The sequence below is a fragment of the Panthera leo genome, chromosome D3 (assembly GCF_018350215.1).
Source record: "Panthera leo isolate Ple1 chromosome D3, P.leo_Ple1_pat1.1, whole genome shotgun sequence".
In the NCBI taxonomy this organism is placed as follows: Eukaryota; Metazoa; Chordata; class Mammalia; order Carnivora; family Felidae; genus Panthera; species Panthera leo.
This window is the reverse complement of record NC_056690.1, coordinates 2926516-2952313: the sequence shown is the minus strand read 5'-3', so window position 1 is coordinate 2952313 and position 25798 is coordinate 2926516. Positions and strand designations below refer to the sequence as shown.

General features: G+C 50.3%; 1 protein-coding gene across 4 annotated transcripts in view; it reads left to right on the top strand.

The window, feature by feature from the left end:
- The window catches only part of GLT1D1 (glycosyltransferase 1 domain containing 1), a 90941-nt gene that overhangs the window by 47703 nt on the left and 17440 nt on the right, over positions 1-25798 (top strand). For all 4 annotated transcript variants that reach the window (XM_042910629.1, XM_042910627.1, XM_042910628.1 and 1 more), the window contains 5 exons: positions 1708-1764; positions 9447-9542; positions 10967-11016; positions 23562-23605; positions 24142-24262. In XM_042910629.1, the coding sequence (XP_042766563.1) occupies positions 1708-1764; positions 9447-9542; positions 10967-11016; positions 23562-23605; positions 24142-24262 (368 nt within the window). The remainder of the gene's footprint in view (positions 1-1707; positions 1765-9446; positions 9543-10966; positions 11017-23561; positions 23606-24141; positions 24263-25798) is intronic.

Below are 25798 nucleotides of genomic sequence, written 5' to 3'. Positions count from 1 at the left end.
TCCTGAAGTGTTTGTGGATGAATACAGTGTCTTAGACTTACCTAATAATGATTAGTAGAATGGGTATGCTTGGTATTTCCTTACACGAAGATGAAGGACAGATATGAGAGCATTTATAAAAGGGTCATTTAAAATGCAGTTCAGTTAACACTTTCCACCAGCAGAAGCACGGTGCACTCTCTCGATGGCGTGTTTACAACAGGAGACCCGAGTGTGTCTGTTTTAGTTGAGATGAGGGGAAGTGCACCCCCCGCTTCCTGCCCTCCCCCAATCCCAGCCTTTCAGGAAGCTCTCAGCATCTCCTAAACACAGTGAGGAAACCACTGTCTTATTTTTTTCTAATGTTTATTTATTTATTTTGAGAGAGAGAGAGAGAGAGAGCAGGGGAGGGGCAGAGGGAGAGGATCCCAAGCAGGCTCCGCACTGTCAGCACAGAGCCCGACACGGGGCTCGAACTCATAGACCGTGAGATCGTGACGCGAGCCGAAATCAAGAGTCAGACGCTCAACCCACAGAGCCACCCAGGTGCCCGAAAGCGCTGTATTATTGTTTAAACAACAGAAATCACAGAAAGAAGCGGTTCCAAAGAACGTGTAGCTGCAAGCCTGGGTCAGCACAGGTGTTGCGGCCAAGGCCACGAGTTCCAGTTTCGTGAGGAGTTTTCCAACGTGCTGAGCCCCAGAGGGGCCCGGGGCCCCCAAATCCCACCTCAGCTGCACGGTATAAACCCGCTAGGGGGTTCAGTGACATTTGTAGCAGAAGAATTACTTATCAAATAAACCCTTTCTTGGAACTCCCACTTTAAAAAGAGATGCCGTGACTCAATATGTACAGAAGGCGTGTGAGTGTCAGGGCAGGTGCGGGGTTAACACCTCCCTGTTCCTCCATCGTGGCCTGATTTATAGCCCGGGGAGCACATGGGTGCACCACGAAAACACGGCTTTGAAGCACACATGGGTTTGGACGCAGCCTCCACCCCCTACGCCCTGAGTCGCTGGGAACACCGTTTGAACCTCCGTGAACCTTAGTTTCCAGCCGGATAAACCGGAGGGGTCAGTCTGCCTGGCGAGGCTTTAAGGGTTTCCAGGAGTGCGTGGGCGCCTGTGCCCAGGGCAGGCTTGCATGCATGCTCATTAAGTAGGACAAAACTGAGTAAATCTGCATAGCTCAGGGCAGATGACAGTCTCACAGGTACATTGCAGACAGGGTTACATGACTTAACTTACATTTCATAAAATGTCAGATTTTCCCCGTTACCAAGATAAGCTGTTAAGCGTTGCCTCTGAATTTTCTACATCTTAAGATGTGCAACTCAGAGAATGTTAAACTTAAATCCATCCGAGGCGATGATACAGATAACAGGATGTGTGATTTGGAGAGGGTTGAGATCAGGAATTTTAGATTAAGATGTAATTGCTACAGGGGGGCTGTGTTTTAGAGGCCCGTAACTTGCATGCATTTTTTAGGGACTCGTGTTTTCCATGACCTGGCGACTGTCCCGCCCAGTAACAGATGGTGAGGTCGAGGGGGTGCACCTTTTCTAGTTGGGGACCCGTGGGCTCCCATGCTGGAGGGATGAACAGGTGTTCACGAAGCACTCAGAACGTTGAGTTCTTTGTAAGAACCACGCATGAGACCATTATGTAAACATCAGCACAAAATAGCTCGTTACTCCTCATCGTCATGGACTTTCTTTCTCTTTCCCAGGAATCGTGACAGGACCAAACTCTGCCTTTAACTGGAACACCTTTCTTCACCAGTCAGGTGAGAGATGAATCTTCTTACATGAGTTTGACTGGAGTGCATCTTATCACTGGCGTCGGGTACATGGTATGCTCACGTGCTTTTGGAAAAGAGGCCCAAAGAAAGGGGCTTCCTCAGGTCAAAGAAGTCAACGGTTTTAGGTGAACAAGGGAAGGAGGTGGCAGGAATGGGGGAGCCAGACAGGATTAGGACAAACGTGGCTTCTCTCCGTTTCCGGAGACGTCATTAGTGGTCTCATCCTTGGGAGAGCAGGAGGAAGCACGGGTTTGTAGGAGGATTTTTTTAATCTGTCCTGGGTTCAAATCTTCTATTAGATACATGTATATACGGGGGCACCTGGGTGGCTCAGTGGGTTAAGTGTCCGACTCTTGATTTTGGCTCAGGTCATGATCTCACCGTTCATGAGATCAAGTCCCACATCCAACACTATGCCAACAGCACGAAGCCTGCTTGGGATTCTCTCTCTCTCTCTCTCTCTCTGCCCCTCCTCTGCTCACGTGCTCTCTTTCAAAATAAGTAAACTAAAAAAAAAAAGGTACATGTGTACATGTGAATATTTTCTCCTATTTCCTCTGGTTTACCTTTTCATTTTCTCCTAGCTCACCCATTTTTATTTAATGGTTAATTAGCACTGTTTGAGCCCTAAGAAACCTTTGCCTGTTCACAGTTCACAGAGATATTTCCCCTATTTCTTTTCCTCCAGAGGAGGAAGTGTTTTAGTGTTTTGGCTCTTTCATTAGGATCATAATCCATCTGAAATTAATTTTTAATGGACTGAGCCACCCAGGCCCTTCCATCTGAAGTTAATTTTTGTTGTTGTTGTTGTTGTTTTTTAAATTTTTTAAAATGTTTATTTATTTTGAGAGAGACAGAGACACATTGTGAGTGGTTTAGGGGTAGAGAGAGAGGGAGACACAGAATCCGAAGCAGGCTCCAGTCTCCAAGCTGTCAGCACAGAGCCCGACGCAGGGCTTGAACTCATGAACCGCGAGATCATGACCTGAGCCGAAGTTGGACACTTAACCGACGGAGCCACCCAGGTGCCCCTGAAGTTAATTTTCATGTGTGGTATGAGATAGGGAGGAAATTCATTTCTTCCTGAAAGTGGTTCTAGTCTCATTCGTTGAAAGTGTTTTTCTTTTTCCATCGAAATGCTTTGCTGAAAATCAGCTTTCCATCTACCAGTGTCCGTTGATCTATATACGTCTGTCCTTATGCTGATATCACGTTGTCTCCTGCTGTTGTTTATAGATCATGTCGAGAAATCAGGTAGTGTGAGTCGACAGCTCTGTGTCGGCTAACCTAGGTTTTTTGCATTTCCATATACACTTAACATACCTTGTCAATCTCTATAAAATCTATAGGTCAAGTTAGGGAGAATTGACATCTTAAAAATAATTTGTCTTAAAATCTATGAACATGATATATCTGTCCTCTTATCTAAGTCTCATTTATCTTCATAATGATTTGTACAGGTCTTTATGCCTTTTTTAAAAAAATTATTCTTAGGGATTTTATTATCTTTGTTGCTATTATAAAGTCTTTTTAACTTTTACTTTTGAATTGTTTGTTGCTAATATGTAAAAACACAATTGAGTTTCGACGTTATATTCTGAAATCTTATGCACTGCCTTATTAATTCTAATTACATCATGAGTTTCAATTCCTTTATAGTGTTATTTTGAATTCTGTAAACTTATTTGATCCGTCCCTTCTTAAACTTTTGGATATGTAGTGGCGGAGATGCTAGGATTTCAGTCTTCGTATATTTGCCAAGCTGTTGTCTTTGGAACACCTAAAAACAGAAGCTCTGGGTTAGGTTATGCCCTTAATCAGAGCGTTCGTACGTTGTACGTTGTGTGTTCTCCTGGAAAGGTAGCATCAATGTGCTTGTCTGTCAGCCATGCTGCGAGGGCGCCATTTTCCCTACACGCGGTGGAAGTAACAGTCTAGCCTTTGTATCTTCCGTATATGGTACGATCCAAGTGCAGTCACAATGTTGAAACAAAACTTTGTCGCACAACATCTTTAAATGTAGAGAGTTTGCTGTCCACAGATGAGGCCCCTAAGTGTATACTACTGGGGACTATCACTCCCCTGTAGTCTGACCAACCCGGCAGCTCTGCTGAAGATGTGGGAACAGCTGAGTGGACTCACCAAATGCAATGTCAAGTTTCGGAATACCTCTGTTTTAACCTGAACTGCTTCTCCCGAGAGTCAACGGTGCGAGGGGACTGTAGGTGGGGAGCTGACGTTGCAAGCCCGCTGGTAACTTCGGAGAAGAGGCTGAAAAGACAAGACTCCAGGCCCCGTCCGCAGCCCGCATGTGCGTAGCTGGTTTTCGCTCCAAGCACAACAGACAAAAGCCCACCCCCCGACACACACACCGAACGTCAGAGTCAGGTTCCCTTGGAAGAAGAACATTTCCAAGCATTTTATTAGAAACGGTTTTTGAAGTGCATCCATCAGCCTCAGGGCCAGCAGCAGGGCCGTCCTCTGCCTCGCGAGTGAACCCTCGCTGTCCCGCTGCTCTGTCACACCAGCAGGTGTGGGCCATTATTCAGAACCGGTGCGTCCGTTTGAAATCGCCTCTTGTGCAGTGACTTCATCGTCCATATCTCACGGGACGCCCGTTGTGGTGTGCCTAAGAGTCATAATTCCCAATGGGAGAGAGATTTCTCATCAAGCCCAGAGTCTCATGGCTCGTCGTTTCACCGGTCTTCCTACCGAGTGATTAACGGAACAGCCGGGAGACATTCAAGACGCCTCAAGACGGCCCTTCCCACAGAGACCCGCTTGGCGGCTCCGTCTCGACGTGGACAACTACACGCTGTAACTGTGTCCAGGATACACAGCAGAGGCGAGCTCGCTGGGGTCGTGGTAGCCGGCTCTGTCAGATCTTGGCGCAAGGGTGGATGCGGAATTCATCGGCGTCTCCGGGTTTGGTGACCAGGCGTCCAATCTCATTTGTGGAGCCGTTTGTCTTTGTCGTAGGTGACTCTGGAGAGATACTGCCTTCCCCACCCATCCTCCATCGTACCCTGGCCTCCACAGCCCATGATGGTGATTTGTCACTTCTGCTTTGAGCTTCAGACAGCAAAGACAGAAGACACGGTGAATTGGACACAGACTGTTAGTGATCAAATACTCACCCTCAGAATCCTTGTGAACTGTGTAACCTTGCGATCAAGGGGAGGGGGTGGGGAAGGGCCTTGGTTAGCAGCCCAGACCCACAGGGGGGTACTCGATTAGTCACCAAAGTGTAGGGTCTGTTTCCTCAGTATCTGATGTCGATTTGATGACGCATCCTTCCTCACGGTATGACATAGGTTTTGCCAAAAATACTCAGTTCTCTCTTCAAGTCCTAAGTTTCAAATTACTGAATCTTTTGAGTCCAAAACATTGCTTTTATGCTAACCAGATTCCATTTTCCAACAGATCAACTAGGAAAAAATAAAGACTAAAGTAGAAGGGCGCCTGGGTGGCTCAGTCGGTTAAGCGTCTGACTTTGGCTCAGGTCATGATCTCCTAGTTTGTGAGTTTGAACCGTGCGTCAGGCTCTGTGCTGATGGCTCAGAACCTGGAGCCTGCTTCGGATTCTGTGTCTCCTTCTCTCTCTGCCCCTCCCCCACTTGTGCTCTGTCTCTCTCTATTAAAAATAAATAAATGTAAAAAAAAAAGACTAAAGTAGAATTTTTTCACATATTTACAATAGTTATCCTGATCAGGAAATAAAAGCACAGACCTCAGGTTGGTTACCTTGGAGTTTGTGCATTTGCAGGTACAACTTAAACATTGTTATGGTTCAGTGATGGATGATTCTTGCTTCTCGATGGCAATGACCGACACATCGAAAGTTAGTGATTCTTTGTTGGTCATCAAACCCCAAAACTATGAAACCTTAAATTTGACCGTACCTTCCCAGTGTTCTGTTTCCCGTTTTACTCAATTTCTATTGCTAATTTGTTTATTTCATTTTCTGCCTCTCTCCTTTTGTAAACTATACTTCTATTTTCCTGTGTTTCATACGGAGAATTCACGTTACCAGATCCCACGATATATCCACAGCCTCCAAATCAGATTTTTCAGCTAACATTCACCATGTCTCATGCACTCAACTGAAGTTCTTAGATTCTTTTCTCCTTATAATAACCCATGAGAAAAATACACAGAAGACAGCAGAGAACGTGGCTCACTGCGGACTGGGTTTGTGTCGTGGAGTCATCTGACGAATCACCGGGGGGCTGGGCAGTGGGACTGGCACCTAGCCTGCCGGGGCCCATACGGTGCCAGACCGCGAGAGCGACTCACTCTGTTTTGGAGACAAAAATACCACTCTCCAGGAAATGGTAACATCGGAAGGACGGACGTGTAAATCGTGCATTTGTGAGGGATGAGTTCAGACCTTGAGTCACGGTAAACGTGGTTGCTCATAGAAAAACAAAGGGAAGAAAACTAAGTGTGGAGTTAAAAGGAAGAAATGAAATCCACTAAAACGTTGCCTAGGCGTCTGCATTACTTCCAGATGTGCATGGGCCAATTTCTTTTAATTCTGTTTTGAAATCTAAGAATGGCCACCGTACGTGCCCGTAACCCCGGCCAGGGACACAAGGGGAGTCTGTGCTTCTGTGTGCTGCTTTGGCACATGCTTGTTTGATCATGATTTTCCAGCTGTTATCTTTATGTCTTTGACAATGCTACCGTTGTGTGTGAGAAGTGCACAGAAGCTGTTCAAACCCAAAAGCTGCGTCTGCATTTTATTTTTAAAAATCTTGGAAGTCCTAGAATAAAGCAGAGCATTTAGTCCTTTGTCCTGCCGTTGGCTAACTTCGTTTCCTAAAGTCTCATGACATTTAATCTCAACCGGGGAAGGAGATGAGGAGAGAGGCAAGAAAATATTAGGCTAGCCCCGTGTCCCTCCAGGGTCTGGTGGGTCGGGGCCCTCAAAATCAGTGAGCGAGTTGGGGGCCAGCACGTTTAAAACTTGAAATGAGATGAAAGGAATACTTCCATCAGAGTTCCTTGTATGTGATAAGGCTAATATTGTTTGGAACCGTGTGCATATACAAGCTGTATCATGTGTATGAGGTCTCGGTACGGTATGTATATCTTACCGTAAGTCGTGGAACGTTTTGAAGATCAGTGTTGTAAACCGTGCGTTGCTCTCCCTCAAGGTCGGCTCCCCAGGCATCTGGGGTTGGGGGCAGGTGGGACCTCTGAGCAGAAGGCGAGCACATCTCCCGAGCCTGCTGTTCCGGTAGCTAACGTGTGTCACATCCCAACAGAGGAACACAGCAGGTTTCCACATCTGTGCTTGCCGCACCGCAAAAACACAGAAGAGAGTGGAGTCTTTGTACCAAGACGTCACATAAGTCCTTAGAATACTGCCGCTTTGGCTGCCGTCTCTGGACGCCATCTTGCCGTGTTCGCTTCGGCATTGTTCCTTTCCTCGGTTCAGTAACACGGGTTCTCTGATTTCCCCCATGTGGGCACTCCATGCTCCTTCTGTCTTCTCCTCTCCTCCTCCTCCTCCTCTTCCTCCTCTTCCTCCCCCTCCTCCCGCCTCCTCCTCCTCCTTCTCTCCCCCTCCTCCTCCTCCTTCTCTCCCCCTCCTCCTCCTCCTTCTCTCCCCCTCCTCCTCCTTCTCTCCCCCTCCTCCTCCTCCCCCCTCCTTCTTTTCTTCTCCTTCTCCTTCTTCTTATCCTGTAATTGAATAGATATTCCATGTACATCATGATGATGATGCCCATGATGTCACGCCCTGTCCAGTGGACCACATGTGGAGACACATCACATCAGTTTCTCCCTCACTGGGGATTTTTTAAAAATATAAACTGAGTGCATGTTTGTGTGTGTGTGTGTGTGTGTGTGTGTGTGAGCGCACATACCTTTTGCCCTGGGCTAAGGCTTCCTCCCCTAGTTAAGTGGGTGTCCCCTGAGTTTCTCCTTGTACAGCTGTTACCTTTCTGTTGTAATTAATAAATAATTTCCATGAAGGCACTTGTCATTTTTGTCCTCACCGCACGTTCACTCTCTGGCTTCAGTGTTCATTGAGGTTCTGGCCTAGTGATGTGATTTATCTTTCTCACACCTGACCTTCCTGTCCTTAAAGGTATTTGTCAACTTCATTATTTACTAAAGGGAAGAGCTTGTGTCCTGGCCTCAAACCCCTCCACTCTTGAATTCAGATTCTGCACATAGTTTCTAGCTTCAACTTTTGGTCAAACAAATACTAAACTTTGTATTTTTTTTTTAATTTTTTAAGGTTTATTCATTTTTCAGAGACAGATTATGAGTGGGGGTGGGGCAGAGAGAGAGGGAGACGGAGAATTGAAGCAGGCTCCGGGCTCTGAGCTGTCAACGCAGAGCCCAACGTGGGGCTTGAACTCACAGACCATGAGAACATGATCTGAGCCAAAGTCAGACGCTTAACCTACTGAGCCACCCAGGTGCCCCTAAGTTTTGTATTTCTAAGCTTAGTCTCAGGGTACTCAGGATATTGGGGAAATATTTTACAAATGCAACATACGTCAATGCAATTGTCAACAGTTACTTTAAAGACTGTGATGTATTTTGAAGGGTTTTCTCAGAGGTACACCCCAACCTTACCCTCTCAGTAGAGAGTTTCCTGAGACTTGGTCACACATGAGTGTTGTGATTCTCCAGGGTTTGTGATTGTGCGAAGGTGGCATCATTGTGTCTTCTCACAGTCACCCCGATTATATTACTGTCCAAGGTCTGCAAAAGCACAGAGTAACTGAAACTTTTTGTATTAAGTCATGGGGGAAATGAAATGCATGAATGAGAACCCCCCCACCTCGTGATTTTACGTCCAGTCATATGTGTGGAAATGACGAAGTCATAGGTCAGCTTGCACTAATTATACGGGTAATTTCTAGTGAGTCACTTACCTGTGGCCCCATATCAGCACACCTCAACATTAAGGGGCTTCAGAAACCAGCTGGTCTCTCACGGCGGAGCGGCTGGCAGCTCGGCCCAGGCCCGGGGAGCGGCACCTGCTGGCTTCACTGCCTGCGGCTGGGCTCACGCTCCCTTTGCAGTGGGCTGAGGCCCACCAGTCCTGCGTGTGGCCTCCCCGAGCGGGGGTGGTGGGGCGTCTGGCCGCAGAGCCTCGTTATCGAGGAGGCCAGATCGGAAGGTAGTGATGCTCCAGTGGGCAAGCGAGACTGATGCACGCGCCTCCCACGGCTGTGACTCTGAAGTCACTCCCTGTCCTTCCCCTGGGCTCTGCTGGTCGATGCTGTCACCAAGCCAGCCCAGAGCAGAGGGGTGAAGAAGCGGGTTTCGGCTCTCCAGGAGAGGGGCCACGCTGAGACCTAACCCCTTTATATTATGGATCTGTGGGCACATCCGCGTTCAGTGTGGGAACCTATGTGTACATGTGCGGACCCGAGAGCATATGACTATAGAAAACCGCATCTTACTGGCATTGTCTCCAGATATTTTCCAGGGCCACATTTCTGTAATAATTACCCCTTCTCACTGCACAGAGGAGTTGTGTTTACTGGGCTGAGCTCCGCTCAGCTTTCCCACCAGGACAAACTATTCCCTGTCGTGTTGTGTGAAGGTTAGAGGTCAGGGCCCCGTGGCTTCTGAGCTCTACCCTCATGGAATCAAGCCGCCCTCTCTTCTCTGAAAACATCTCAACTCCTCTGTTGCAGGGATTAACCAAAGTGCCGATAATTTACACATCTTCCTCCTGGTGTGTGGGCTGAGACAAGTGAAGGACCCTCTCTATCTGGTGGACGCGTTCTCAGGTACATCTGGTTTATGGAGCTCTGTTTGGGGGTCTGGCCTTTGCGTTTCCGTCTTTAGGGTTTTGAGTTTTGCTGTCTCTGTGTTTCCACACGAGCAGAACGGCTTCTCGATGGTTACTCTGAAACAACCAGAAAAGGAACCACGCTGCATAGTGACCTCCAGTGCCCTTGGCGTCTGAGGAAATAACAAAAATAGTGAATAATTGCAAGAATAATGTACATGAATCCAAAAATATTTTACACACGTCAGTTTGTACGATGCATTTGGACTTTTGTTGCATAGCTTGAGTTAAATGCTTTGGTGCATCCCAAATTCCATGCTGGTTTGCTCAGTGATTACTCCTGATAGTCTAGTCAGTGGGAGATCTGGACAGTGCATAACGTTCCAAAAGGGAGCATTTTACGTAAAAGCATAAGGTATTCAACATTTACATTTCAAATACAGGAAAGCCTTGGTTTGAGAGCATAATTCGTTCCAGAAACATGCTTGTAATCCGAAGCACTTGTCTATCAAAGCAAATTTCCCCATAAGGAATAATGGACACTCAGATGATTCGTTACACAACCCAAACATATTCATATAAAAATGATTACAGTACTGTAATATAACACAAAATAATAAAGAAAATACAAAGCATAGAGAAAAATAAACAAATTAACCTGAACTTACTTTTGAAAACCTTCGTGGCTGGTGTGAGGGACATGAGAGTGGAGGGTTATTGTGTAGGACGACTTTCACAATCACCAACGGAACCACTGCTATCTACTGGCTCCATGGAACCTTTTTCTGCATGGGGGCCATTGAATATGCTCACACGGATGTTGACTTTATTAATAAACTCTTGTCATATTCTGTATTTAATGTAACTGGCAATAAGGTGGCAGAGGAGCGGGTCTATATCCACAGGCAGCCTGACCTGGAATGAAGCAAAGCATTCCTAAGCTCACTCTTAGATGGAAAAGCAAAGGACTGTCCACAGGTGCTTTGAAGTGACAGAAAACCCACCAGTGCCAGTTGTGGGCACCTTCTAACATTCTGAAAAATCACTGATTTCTGCCAGACACCACAGCCTGAGACCGAGTGTGGGAGATAATCACCCACAATCCTGCAGAGAAAGAGAGAGAGAACCATTGGCTCAGCTGTGATCATGTGACATTGCACATCATGTATGACTCGTATTGCAAGACATCGCTCACTGATCAAGTTAAAATTTATTAGAAATGTTTGCTCGTTTTGTGGAACACGTGCAGAACAAGTTACTCACAATCCAGGGTTTTATTTTACATATAATTTGACTGTATGAACGAGAGCCAAATAGTATGAAATAACTCGTATTATCACGAACTTAATGTGAAATTTAATAATGTTTTCAGCTGTGACATAAAACCATTAACGTTATTTTTTTTCTCTTTTTCTTCCCAAGAATGGCATCGAGAAGAGCCTAATGTTTACATGGTGATCGTGGGTCCTGAAGTAAGTCGATGTGCCATACACATGGCCCTCATCCCTGCTTTCTTCTTTCTACGGATTTCCCAAAAGTAGCCGACGTTCCTTTTCTAGCCAAATTTCTTCCTTTTTAAATAACTAGAGTCTGCCTTTTTAGAAATGAAAACCACACCAAGATTATGAGGCTTTGTAAATCTTTACGGCTAGTTTATTGCTACAAAGGCTAGGTTTGTACAGAAACACAGAGGAGTCACGTAAGGAGAAAGTCCCGTGAAGAGAAAGTCTAAGCCGGTGCATAGGCACGCCTCATGTGTGGCCCTCATGGTCTCTGAAAGCCCCTGAAACTGCACGACAAACGAACACAGAACTATTTCTTCAGCCGAGCAGCAGATTAATTGGCTGACTCACATGTAGGAGCCAAGTGGCTTGGAAAACGGCTGTCTGTAAGCACGAGAAAGCCACTCGGCCCGGGGAGATGCTGGTGGCCGTTGTCCAGGGAGTGCAGGCAGGTGGAAGGCCCGGGGGACCCTGCCTCTCGTTCCACGGGCCTCTGGGGTATCCGCTTGTCCCCTGGACGGGGACGCAGGTCAAGCAGGTGCTGCTCTGTTCCACACGCAGGTCTGAGTGCTCAGGATTCGGAGACTCTGGGGGGACACATGTCTTGAGAACGAACCTTGATTTCCTCCAAGCAGCTTGGAAAACGAAGCACACTTGGTGTTTCCAGCCGGCAGGGGTGTGACACTGTAGGAGCAGCTCCTGTCCTCCGGGGGGCAGCAGACGGCACCTGCCTTGGGAACAGCATCGCCCACAACGTTTGTCCTGTCTACCATCCTGGGTTTAGCTGAGCTTGTGACCTCGCCGTGTTCCCCCACTTTATACGACGGGGGCGCCCCTGAGAACCTCATTGAGTGTGGATTCCCACACGACCGCGAGTCCTATCTGTCTTGCGGTGTCCCCGCTGTAGGTTTTCTGGCTCCCTGGGGACCCACAAGGCACGTGGTGGGGGACACACACTTGTCTCGAGGACTTTGGGAAAACAACCCGTCTACCTGGAAAAAGGCTACTTAACCTAATAAATGTATCAAGGGCTAGAATCTGCAACATGGAAAATGAATGGCCCCGTAATCCCTCCACGTGTTTGGTGGGACATGTACTCACACTCATAGGTACACCTGCATATGCACGTTACACGCGCGTATACGGCTGCTCAGTGCCAGCCCGTCAGTGGCAACAAGATTATACCCAGTGACTAATTAATGGTAAGTCCCCTAGTGGCAGAGTTGTTTATTATGATTTTAAAAAATGTTTTTTTAATTTTTTTCATGTTTATTTATTTTTGAGAGAGGCAGAGACAGAATGCGAGTGGGTTAGGGGCAGAGAGAAAGGGAGACACAGAATCCAAAGCAGGCTCCAGGCTCTGAGCTGTCAGCACAGAGCCCGACGCGGGGCCTGAACCCACAAGCTGCGAGATCATGACCTGAGCTGAAGTCGGACGCTCAACCGACTGAGCCACGCAGGCACCCCTAAAAAAATTTTTTTAATGTTTATTTATTTTTGAAAGAGACAGAGAGACAGAGTGGGAGTGGGGAAGAGAGAGAGGGAGACACAGAACCTGAAGCAGCTCCAGGCTCTGAGCTGTCAGCACAGAGCCTGATGCAGGGCTCGAACTCATGAACCACAAGATCATGACCTGAGCCCAAATCAGATGCTTAACGAACTGAGCCACCCAGGCACCCCTATTATGATGATTATTTTAATTCTCTTTCCACCCTTCTGTTTGAAGAGTGTATTTGGAAGAGAAAGTTTTAGTTTGATGCTAAAATCCTTGCTCACCAAGAGAGAAGGCCTCAGGCTCAGACAGAATTTAGCGATGTGGCTTTTGTTTTCCACTGTTTCCATTTTCATGGCTACATTCTATTTATGGCGCATGATCCTGGCTTTCCAACTATGAACACTTTCTTTAAAAATAAATGGAATTGGCTTCAAAAAAGGTATTAAATCAGCAGCAGTACAGATGGTTTGCAGATAGGACAAATTATGAAAATGCACACAAGTGGCCGAAGTTGGGGGAACAGTTGTTATAAAGTGCTCGCGTCCGGGGTGGAAGAAACGTGGGGAAGAAGGCTTGGTGAGCAGAAACGTTTGCCAGCACTGAACAGAAGACGACCCGACTCCTCCAGCAGACCCTTCCTGTGCCGTGTTTCCTGGAAGGAAACCTGTCGGGAGGTGGCCCTCTTGGAATCACACGTGAAGCACCCAGTGCATGACAGAGACCCTTTCCCAGGAAAGTAGTGACCAGGAGACACAGGAGCTGCTGTGTGTGTGGCGGGGGGAGGGGGGCATGGTCCTTTCCTGCACCCCCAACCCCCCCCCCCCCGCCCCGGGATCCTCCCCTCGAGCCCCGTTGCCTCCAGGTGAGGGACGCAGTGCCCCTACGTTCTCGAGGCTTCTCAATCCAAAGCCTTTCAGGAGAGACACGGCCATTATTTTGTTGTGTGTACTGAACAGTCAACCGCTATTTCTCACTTCCCAGAGGAAAGATGTCTTTTCTACCATTTGCCTTCGGAACACATCCCTTTCCTCTAACTTTTGCCTGCCTACTTCTGAAAGAACAGTGCACGTCCAGAAATGTGCCTCTCCCCCCTAATTTCAGCGCAGGGAAACTTGTGGGCTCGGGCAGGAGGTCGGACAGCAGGGCGGGGGACCGAGGGGACAGTGGTTCAACTGCACGTTTTTGTGCCCAGACCTGCAGGCCCTCTCTGGACTCCCCAGAGGAGCCGCGGGTCCACACGGCCGCCTGGAAATGGGCGTGCGAAGTGTCTATTTTTAAGCAGGTGCTGGGAGCTAACTAAACACACCCATGTGTACACACACATACACGCACAGAGGCCCTACAACTCGCCCCTTGTAGTTTCTTTTTATTTCTTTAACTCCTGGAAGGAGGTGACGAGTGGCTTTGCCGAAGGCTGTGACGACAACGCCTCGTGATGAGCTGATTGGACCCGATGTTCCAGGATGAGGGGCCCGGCGGTGGTGCGGAGCCCGGTGAGGCGAAGCTGGGCCGAGGTGATGCTGGAGAGCATGTCGCCAGAAGCCTTCTTGATTCCATAAGCTCCAGGGGCCCCTCCTCGCTCTTTCCAAGCTCGCCTGATAAGCCCACGACACCTGAGGACAGGCCCTTGCTTAACGAATGCAGATCCAAGACGAGGCCCCGCCGACTGGACCACCTACCGGGGCCCTGAGGACCATCTGGTGCACTGATAGCCCACACACTCCTCTGCTTGCGTGCAGCTCGGAACCCAAAGTGGCGACGGGAGAGGGGAGCCCGGGAAGGGGCGCTTCAGGAGGGGTCCCGGGACCCTCGGTGAAGGGTTATGACCTGAGAGTCACTGACCATAAATGACTCAGGATTCTAAAGCACCGTTTCCACAAGGCAGGAAATGGGGAAGCACATCCACTGGGTGCACGTTTGCTGCTCAGCAAAAGCAGGAGCCAGCACGGCAACCTGGAGCTCCGCTAGGGTTCGCCCGCCTCCTGCACCGCCGAGGGAGACCACGTCTTCCAGGCCCGAGTCCGCTTAGGGTAACGCAGCACCGCGCCCTGGAGAGGGCCTGCATGCAGAAGCGAAGGCTTGGGGTCTCACCAGTTTTACGTGTCTTGGTCCCTTTGGGCGGCTGCGACAGAATCCCACCGGCGCGATGGCGAACCAGCCACAGAAAAGTATTTCTCACGGTCGTGGAGGCTGGAAGCTTGAGAGGAAGGTGCCAGCACAGTCAGGTTCTGGTGCGGCCACTTTCTCCCTGTGTCCTCACGTCAGGGAAGGGGACAAGGACGATCTCCGGGGTCATTTGCGAGACCTGATCCCTCTGGGTAAGACGGATCCTATTCCCGAGGGCTCCACCGCCTTGACCCACTCACCTCCCAAAGACCTCACCTCCTGACACCATTGTCTTTGAGAGCCAGGATTTCAATGTATGAATTTGGGGGGCGGGGACACAACACTGAGGCCACAGCAACATATCCCTGTTCATAAAATGTCGTTATCAAATCTAAGGGACAACGAAAGTCACCGACAAAACCCTGATGTGTCACCGAGCAGACAGAATAACTTGAGCTTCTAAATAAGGCCGCGTTGAACCCAACGAGTCACAGATTCGTGCAGACAACCTGTCTTCTTGATTCCCTGTGTCCCACAAAAGACACAAAACTGATCTATCGAGACACACATCTCAGATCCTTCAGTGACTCACGCGGCTAGCGTCTTGTTTGTTTGCTTCGTGACCAAAACGGGGGGCGGGGATGCTGGTAAGTGCTCAACAGCTAGTTCTCCTGGGGAGCAGGACAGGGGAGCCCTATTGTCCGGAAGCCCGACTGGCCTATTCCCACGGTATAGAAGCTTCTAGCATGGTCAGTTTCAAGTTATCAGGGGAGATGATTCTAGAGAGAGTTGAGATGTGTGTGTGCATATGTGGCTGGCGTGGGCAGGAACCAACCCAGCACACGGTACGTGGTGCCCTGCTCACGTGCGTGCAAACGCACACACACGTAGGAACACGCACACGCACGGGGGCACATGCACCGGAAACCAGCTTTACTAGACAAAGGCTTCTACGGCTTCATTCAGTTCTGTTCTCCGGTCCTTTCTAAAAGACTGCTCTACCCCACTCTTCACTGCTCTCTTCCATGTCACTTTTAAAAAGCTTGTTTTTACCCCAAAATCGATTTCATGATTTGCTTCCCAATCTGAAGTGTGAACATCACCGACTTGGCCACGCTGGCTGGCGTGGGTGAGTGAGAGTCCCGCTAAACGTATGCGCCCTCCAAGGCCCCAGATGCAGGCCTGGCTCTGTGGGGACCTGACGGCTCCGTGGAAACCAGCTCTCCCTTCGTCGTTACAAGATTTCCAAACATCTGTCAGCTTTCACCGCCAAGGATTCAACCCAACATCACTTGGGAGCACGAGGAGGGGACTCCAACTTTGCGCTTGAATTTGAGTCCTTGCTGCGACATCAGTGGGTTAATGGAGTTGAGAAGTGGGTCAGAGTCAAACCTCGGGACACACCGAAACCCACGCTTCAACGGCTGTGTCATGTGTGAGATCGACCACCCCGAACATTACCGTTATTTTTGGCGTCTGATGTGAGTCCGGTCCTCCTCACTCCGTCCCCTCCTTTGTTAACCGCCAACCTCAGAGGCTGAATAAACTCTTTAGGCACGGAGTACACACTTTGGGAGGGCTGTGGCTTTTCCAGGTCCTATGCAGGGCCTCTCAGCATAAAAGCACATTGACTTGGTTAGCCGAGCTGTCTCGAACAGTGCGCCATCTGGTATTAGGGAATTAGTGAGGTGTGGGCAGCAGTGGCTCTCTCATCCTGTCTGCACGGAGCTCGGCCACAGGGAGACCCCAGGGCAGAAGAAAGTGCTGCCCAGCCAGTGCCCCTCGGCTGCAAGCGTCAGACCAACCCCAGCAAATGCAACTTACCGGAAGATGACAAGAGTCACCAAGAGAAGTGTTGGGAGGCTGGAGACCGGGCTTGGGTTTCTGCAAGAGCCCGGAAGCTCCAGAAGCCAGGGGAGTCTTAGTCGGGGACGTTCCATGCAAGGCGCCCCACGGGAGAGGGGGACAAAAAATGAGCTCTATCCACTTTTCAGTCTCTGGATCCTTCTGTTCAAGGTCTGAGTTCCAGCTTGGGTTACGTCCCACCCTTTTGCAAGAAGAGGACCAGGCACCCAGTTGATTCTACTTTGAGCAACCATGTCCATGGGGAGGAGACGAGGAAAAGCCCAAAGGAAGGTAGACTCTGGCAGAAGAGGGGACGCTGAAGAGTCACAGAAAAAACAGATGCTCGCGGCATGTGTGGTTTCCCTGTTTGTTTTAACGATTGGACACAAGTGGATACTTAAAAAATTTTTTTTAATATTTATTTATTTTTGAGAGACAGAGAGAGACAGAGCATGAGCAGGGGAGGGGCAGAGAGAGAGGGGGACACAGAGTCCGAAGCAGGGTTCATTCAGGCTCTGAGCCGTCAGTACAGAGCCCGACGCGGGGCTCGAACTCACGGACCGTGAGATCATGACCTGAGCCGAAGTCGAGTGCCTAACTGAGCCACCCAGGTGCCCCATTTTGAAAATTTTTTTAATGTTTATCTTAGAGAGAGAGAGAGAGAGAGAGAGAGAGACAGCACAAGCAGGGGAGGGGCAGAGAGAGAGGGAGACACAGAATCCGAAGCAGGCTCCAGGCTCCGAGCTGTCAACACACAGCCCGACGCAGGGCTCGAACTCACGAACCGTGAGATTGTGACCTGAGTCGAAGTCGGACACTTAACTGACTGAGCTGCCCTGGCGCCCCAAAAGTGAATACTTTTATAGGTCAATTGATGGGAATAATACAGCCACTCCCTTTGGTCCCTAGCATTTATTCAGGGCTTTTCCTTCAGGGAAATGGAAAGAATGCCCCTGAGCCGTGACAATTGTGCTTATTGGCGAAGCTACAGTGTGTCCCTTGCTGTGTCATCCTTTAGGACGTGTCACTGTATGACAGAGCTCGTGGGCAAAGCGTCAAGAGGAGACTTGGTTATTTTTATTTATTTCATCGCTCATTTTCATGGACGATATGTGTGTGTGTGTTTATGTGTGTGTATGTATGTGTGTGTGTGCACGTATGTTTACACATATAAAACCTGACTCCCCTAGGCAATCCTTCAAGAAATACTTACCGAGGGGCCACCGTGTTGTGGGCATGTGGACGTGTCCCAGTGAATAGCGCAGACGTGCCCCCCGCCCTCATGGAGCACGTAGTTCAATGCAGACAGAAGCCCACAGATAATTAGGGGCTGGGGGCGTGTCAGCAAAGGAGAGCCAGGGCCTGCCGGGCATTCACACGGGCTCCTGCCGCTTCCCGCGGCCCAGCCCAGAGGGCAGGTGCCACACCGCTCTTCCGAATATCGTGGCTCTGCCTTTCGATTAGCATTTATCGACTCTAGCATCTGTTTAGAAAATGGCGTGCGTGTTCTTAGGTCGCTGGAAAAAAAATCAGTGATGTTGTGTACGTTTTATCCTGTAGATGCCACGCATATGTTTATGTTTGTGGCAGTTGTTAGCAAGCACATTCTAGAAAGCTGGCTCTCAGTCCCATACAGAATCTACAGAATCACACATTTGCTGCTAACCACTGGCGGGTGAGTTAACGCCCTTGGACCAAAGGGCATCATCTGTGTCACGGACAGGGAAGTTCTGCATGGCCGTGTAGTACGGCGGCTACATTCACAGACTCCGGAGTCAGCTCATGATCGGTGCGCTCGGTGCCTCAGATTCCCCATCTGTGAGGTGGGTATGACCCAGAAAGTGCTGCCTGCCTCACCGTCTGCTGTGGGGACCAGATGGTCGAGCTCTAGTATGGTGCCTGGTTCACAGGCAGCATCGTTCGACGTTGAGGGAAAAAAGACTTCCCCATGCCAGTGTCTCCTTTCGGTGTGGACACACTAGGATCCTGCCTTAGCAGCAGGATGGTTTGAGTCTGGCCTTGGTTTTCTAGTAAAGCTTCCTTGATCTCTCAGTTCAACCATTTTTGCAAAGCGTGTGGCAAGCTCTTGAGTGGGTACATTTCCTGGACTCTTTGATAACGAGTGTGGTATGAACACTGGGCTTGAGCACAGCAGTTTAATGACTTCCCACGGTTACTTCTTATATCAAAGATTATTTTCCTTAAGCCTGGGAGTTGAAACAATATATTTTGCTCAGAAATAAATAAGCGGAGAAGGAGGAAATGAGAATTTTCTTTGATGCCTGAAATGCTTTTGCTTTTTAAAATTTCATAACATGTGCTTTCATTACCTGGAAAAAAAATCTACCCTTCTTTGTTTCTTTATCTTGCATTTTGTTCCACTTGGCTTCACTAGGAGATTTGAAAATGAACTGATGTGGAAGATAAATCCAGAAAACTTTCATCCAGTTTGTATTTCCAACTTGAAAGTTATTGTTCACACCTTCAGCTACATTTTAGTTAACACGCTAGGTATTCCAGCAGATTTCCAAAATTTTCCCCGATGAATGACTTTTCTCTAATAGCTAATCATGAGGGCAGAGCATGCTAATAAAATTTAAAACGGGGGATCTCTAACTAAAAGTTATCGTAAGTAAAATACGAATTTGAAAATCAATATGTAAAGCCAAAAGAAGGTTTTCATTAGGCTGTTTCCTTTTTCATGAAGAGACGTTAGGGTTGTGATGCAATTCAATTATTTAAAATCACTTCAACAGAGAGAATCAGAAAAGAGAGACGGAAAGGGTAGGGAAGCCGTGCATTTAGCAAATATCATCAAGCAGAGAGCTGTATGAAAGAACCCGGGCCTGGCCTCGGAGGGAAATGGATGTGCATATGGGGACAAGACGGACATGTACCAGACCAGGCAGGCCTGCATTTGGTAGCAGCTGGAAGGAAGGTTGGGGAGGAGACACTGCTTCCGGTGTAGATGATCGGGGAAGTTCTCCCAAGGAAGTGGCTTGTGCCTTTGCCGTGGGGCTGAATAGGTGTTGGGGATGGAGGGGTGGCATTCCTGGTAGTGAGAATGGCAATAATCCCGGGGTGGGGGTGGGGGTGGGGGGGTTAGAAATAGAAAGCTACAGGTGGTAAATCGTGGGGAAATAAATAGGTAATCCACGTTGGCTTTTTCTGAACTATTTGATCAAATCCATGAGTAGATACCAGAGAGGCAGTGGAGGACAGTTTTGAGAATTCAGTCTCCTGGCCCAGCACCTGTGCAGCTCAGTGGTCCTGGTTAAATCACAGAAGCTCTATGAGCGTCACTGTCCTCTTGTGTAAAATGGGGTACCAATAGCATTGTCGGCAAGAGCAGCTTAGTAGAACGTAGCCTAGAACTTGGCCACGTTGGGCCCAGAGTACGTGGCGAATAAATATTGACTCCTGACAGCAGCAAACAACACATCGTCCATAAGTATGAGTTTTCGTTCTTCAAAGATCCATCTAGGAACAGGGGTGTGTTCGCAGCCTCCGCACGTCTGTCTCTAACCCCCCAGCCCGGCGGATGGCTGGCCGAGCTCCACCGCGGGAGGAAGCGGGGAGGTGAGGAGGCCCCTAGACCATGGTTCCTGCAGAATCTACTGCCTGCGGGTTGACCAGCCGACCCGTGGTGAGGGCCCCGCCAATGACTGGCACCTGCAAGCTTGTGCCCTCTGCTGGGGGCTGAAGAAGCTTCACCCTTCCGGGCCCGCCCGCACGGGGCGCTCAGGGAGAACTGTCCTTCCCGGAAGTGATGCAGGGACTTCGCTTCCCAACATCCTGTGCAGAAATTGCTTGGGACTCCTGAACACATCTGAGCGTCCAGGGCGAGGCTGTTGCTGGTTACCAAGAGGTGAGCGAGGCCTGTCTGGTTGTCCTTGGGGAAGACACCGGCCTGTGTGACACCCCCGCAAAGTCTGTAGGGACTTTGCCAAGGGACACACGGCCAGCACGCGGCACACACGGAGGACATGCTTAAGAATCCTCTAAAATGGGAAACTGCTCGTTCTGAAAACAAAAGCTCTCCTCTTGTTATCGGTGGTCCCAAATATTAGAGATTTTCCCCCCCAGGGGGCCAAAAGGCACCCAACTATGTGATCATGAGTGGAAAAACAGGGGCAGAAATCAGGCATTGGCAACTTCTCCTTTTTCATTTGTGTGCGAATTTTTCATCTAAAAGTGGAGATTTAAAGCATGAAGGCAGGTCGAAGTGCCCCAGCGAGAAAGTTCAGCAACCGGATTTTATAACAATTATACACAAGCCTGTTAAGTTTTCCTGGATCATGCAAGCGTTTGGGGTTTCTCAGCAAACTGCTTGTCGATGGCAACCAAAAGGTGTTGCCGAATTGTACTCGCACGGTGGATTCCGCCCGTTTATACTCTCTCCTCACTGAGGTGTCTACACCCAAGTACATCTGTCCTCTGTGCTGTTCCTGTAAGTTCGCTATGCAAATACGTTAAACTCTAAAAAGATTTTTTTTTTCTGGGAATAATCTCAGTGTTCCTTATGCATCCACGTTTGCTGTGTTAGCTTTGTGGGATAATCTCAAGTCATGCCGGTTGTTTGAAGGATTTGGGGTCCAACACACATGCACACACACACACACACACACACACACACACACACACAGTGCTTCCTGGCCAAAAGAAATGAAAAGTTTCAGGAAAGCAACACTTTTTTTTTCCTTCCGTTTGCATGATAAAAGGACAGGGATATTGTCATATTCATTAAACCGGCTTGTTTTGTAATTCCTAACACCTGCTGGCAAAGCGTGGATGACACTAGAAATTGAATCTGCCCTCGCTGCTGGCTCACGGGGAGTAACGGGCCAAGCCAGCAGGCACCATATCAGTAAAATGTGTTTATGCCCTCATCTGTCTGTATCTTTGGTGATGTGCTCAGAATTTCATGTCACGCTGGCAGAAACTTAATATTTGTTATTTTTCATGTTTGTTTATTTTTTGAGCGGTGGGGAGGGACAGAGAGAGAGGGAGACTGGAGCCTGAAGCAGGCTCCAGGCTCCGAGCTGTCAGCACAGAGCCCGACGCGGGGCTCGAACCCACCGAACTGTGAGATCATGACCTGAGCCGAAGTCGGACGTTTAACCGACTGAGCCATCCAGGCGCCCCAAACTATTTTAAAAGTGTGTTTGTTGTTCATGACACCAGGGGAGGAAGGGCCAAGGGCAAACGGTGGTCTGCTGGTTGTGTCTGCACTTGGGTGAACACACGCCGTGCCCCCCGCCCAGGGGATCCCCTCATGTTCTCCTGGTCCCTCAGAGAGTAAGCTCGAAGGATAAGAGGTCACGTGCGCCCGCGGTGTCACGGCCTGGGCTCCGAGGGCCGGGCAGGGTGCCAACCTGTGGGCACCGGGCACCTGGCACCTGGCTCTGCACCTGTCAGTCCTGCGCGTTGAGAAGTGAGACAGTGTCTCGGGCACCGTGCGTGTGAGGCGATGTTTACAGGCCTTGCCGGTGCCGTGGTGCCGTCCGCAGCTCTTTCTAGGACATTCAGCCCTTTCTTCTGCTGTTCCTAACGGTCATGGCCCCGCACTGACGCCTTTGGTCCTCCCTGCAACCCTGAGGCTCTGTTCCGACGCTTACTCGACGGCCGAGGAAACTGAGGCCGGGAGAGGCGCACGAACGCAGGCGCGGCCGGGGGCTCTGAGGGGCCTGGGGGGATCTGAGCCCCGCTGGCCTGCACCCCCTCTCTTCCCGTCCCTTCCCCGTCTGGGAATGCGTTTGCTGAAAACCACGCGGCCTCTCTTCCGGGACGACACAGTACGGGTACGTCAGTTCAGCACGTCCCTCAGCAGGACTACAACAGACAAAGTGCGGGCCCTTCCCCTGGGGACAGAACGCCTCCAGACGTGGAGTGGGAGCAAACTCCAGGCTCGAGGACATGAGGGTGTGACTAAGGTTTCACTTGCCGCCCCACCTTTTCTTGAGATATAATTCATAGGCCATCAAAATCACCATCTTAAAGTATGTGATGCAGTGGTTTTTAGTATCTTCACATAGTTATGCAACCATCACCCTTACCTAATTCTGGAACATTTTCCTCACCGCACTAGAAACCCCATGCTTATTAGCGGCCACTCCCCGTTGTCTCCACCCCTCCCCCCATTGTCTCCACCCCCCACCACCAGTCCCTGGCAGCTGCTTACCTGGTTTCTCTCCCTTTGGATTCGCCACATTCCTGACGTTCCATGTAAATGGGGTCACATGGTATGAGGCCCTTTGTGACCACTGATTTCACCGAATGTCTTGTTTTAAGGGTCACGCATGTTGTGACAGGCGTCCGTGATTCTCCCCTTCGTGTGACTGAGTTACATTCCACTGTGGGGGTGGACCTATTTGTGTATGAACACATCCGCCGATGGACATGCCCTTGGCTTTAAAACTGCGTTTCCACGAAGACACCGTGTCAAAAATAAAACTTTGGGGCGTCTGGGTGGCTCAGTCCGTTAAGCGTCTGACTCTTGATTTCGGCTCAGGTCGTGATCTCCCGGCATGAGATTGAGCCCCACATCCAGCTCTGTGCTGACAGTGTGGGGCCTGCTTGGGATCCTGTCGCTCTCTCTCTCGCTCTCTCAAATAAGTAAATAAAATTAAAAACTATTTTTTAGAAATAAAATACAATGTTAATTCTGTTGGATCCTTTGTCTTAGTTCTGCCAAGGATTCCGACTCATTCTGCCCGAAAGGTTTAGGACAAGAGCCACCACTCAGTGACTCCACCAGACCTTCACGGGACAGCTGTGTGGCCGGCAGACCACACTGGCTGTGGATGACTTCTGCTCGACACCTTCGGTGGCTGTCCCCGGGACTCCCCCAGGCTTTGTGTGACAGGCTGAACAGCAGACACGAGGTCACGTGTGTTTCTCTGAACTTCGTCTCCAGTGCGACTCTGTCCCTCGTCGCTATTACCTAGGAGCGGAACCCGTTTGACTTGGTTTTCTCCTTCCTGAGTTGTTGAGTCCGACTCTGTTGCCGTGACATGAAATTCTCTTGAGACCGAGGCTCTTCCTAAAATGTATCCTGGTGTCTTTTCAGGTGGACCCGGTGTTTACAAGGGAAGTGGGAGCCAGAGTAAAGAGGTAAGTGTGGGACGTGAACAAGCGTTTCGCAGGACAGGAAACCCGGAGGCTGGTACATCCCCTGCCCCCGACTCTCGGTGCCCAGGCTCTGTTCCCGGCCCTTCCGAACATCACCCCCTGTAATGTCCCGATGATCCTGGGAGGTCCGAGCTGCTCTCCCTCCCCCCACTCGACAGGAAGGACACCGTGCAGGTAGCGTAATAAATCCCCGTGGTAGTGGCGATGCCCAGCCTCGCTCGCTCAGGGAGACGCGGATGGAGAACACTTAGAATCGTCACTGGTCACACTGGCCAGAGCTGAAAAGACCTGAACTGTCCAGAGCGCGGCTGACCTGGGGGAAACAGAAACACAGGCTTCAACAATTGCTCACATAAGAAACAACCCGGACCAAGTATGAGTCCAATGACTTGGGTCCTGTCTCTCTGTCCCACTGTCCTTGGCCTGAGGGTGGCAGGTGGAAACTGTCACCTTCCCCCTTCCTGCCCCCTCCCCACACGATTCGCAGGGACAGAAGCACGTCCCCACTCCTGTTTCAGGGCTGCGGGCGTGCGGCTGATCCGAGAGATGCCCCAGGGAGACCTACACGCAGCACTCAAGAACTGCTTCGCGGTGGTGAACAGCTCAGTCTCCGAGGGCATGTCTGCGGCCATCCTGGAGGTAAGCACGAGCCCCAGTCCCGGCAGAGGAGCCGGCAGAGGGCCCCTCCTCCCTGCTCTCCTGGGCGGAGGGGGCGTCCTGGTCAGTCGAGGTCCGCACTTCTCACAGCTGCAGGGAGCAAAAATTCCCTGGGATTTTCGGAAGCCGGTTTTAAGTTCTACACGGGACATAACACCATTTCCTGTCTCTTGGCCGTTTGTGGTTGCCAGCTACAAAACAAGACAAAACTCGGTGGCCTCTCTGAGCCGCTAAATCTCTGTGATGGGAAGGCGCTGACTTGTAGGAGGCTGGGCGGGGAACTGGGATGGGGGGGCGGTTATTGTGGCACGAAGCCTTCTGTTTCTTGGTTTCTTCTCCCCCTTTTCAGTACGTTCTCTAATCCCAGAATTCCCGGGATGAGGACGGGTCGGACTTTGGCCTGTGGCAGGGTGGGGGCGGGGACATGGAGGGGGGGTTACAGGTGCAGGGGGAGGGGCCGGGCCGAGCGGATCCCCTCACCCAGCATCCGGCTTCCTAGGTACAGAGACTCACCTGTTCTCCAGGGGTGGGGGGGTGGGAATGGAGCCTGTCTACTTGGGGGTCCTGAAACAGGAGTGGGCACATGCTGTGTCCCCCCGCCCCAACATGTTGTGGGGGGTGGGCGGCAGGCTGTGGTTTCTGACAATGGGCTCCATCCAAGCCCTTGAACCTTCCGGCTTGAGCCTCTGCAGTGGCCGGCTGGCTCACCAGGGTATCTCGGCTGCTTCCCGCGGTTTCTTGGGCGGCCAGCATGCGTCCAGCCCAGAGGCCCTCCCTTCCCCTTGCTGTCACTTCATCTCACTCTGGAGCCCTTTACCAGAGGGGGCTGAGCGGGGGGCGGCCTGCGTTGGCCTGTGGCCCTGACAGCACGTCACGAGTTGCAGCACATACCTGGCTCTCACGGCCCCGAGCACGCGCCTTGCACGCGGTAGGCACGCCCAGGGTCTAGGGCAGGATAAGCCCTGCTTGGAGAAGGAAACGGTGGCCATCGGGCCTCCAGGACCGTGGACCGGGTTTCGCGTTTTCTTTCTCGCTACGTGGCTTTCTCCTTCCGACGGCTACCTGGAGCGATGCCATCGTTTGTGGTCCGTAAGGTCCATTTCTTCCCTCGGACACCAGTCGAATTTAACGAACAGGTACCATTCGGCGTCTCACAGAACACGGTTCGTAACTAAAGCAGGAAAAGGAATAATCCTCCCTAAACTAAGGAACGACTGATGTGGGTGCCTAATATTTTCTCGTGGGATCGTTTAAAGAAGCTAAACCCAAACAGCATCAGGAACAGGGGTAGAAGCTGAACACGGGTGCCTGGATGCCAGCCCCAGGCGCCCCCAGAGCGCACAGCGCGGACCGAAACCCGCTTGTCGTCAGGCACAGCCGGGACCTCCATCCGAGCAGGATGATGAGCGTCTGTCTCCACGAGGCTTGTGCCCGGGGTCAGTGCAGGCCCTGGGGAGACGCCTTCCACTCCTGTCCCAGCTTCAGAAGTGCACCTCTCACAGCCCCAGTCCTTGAGCT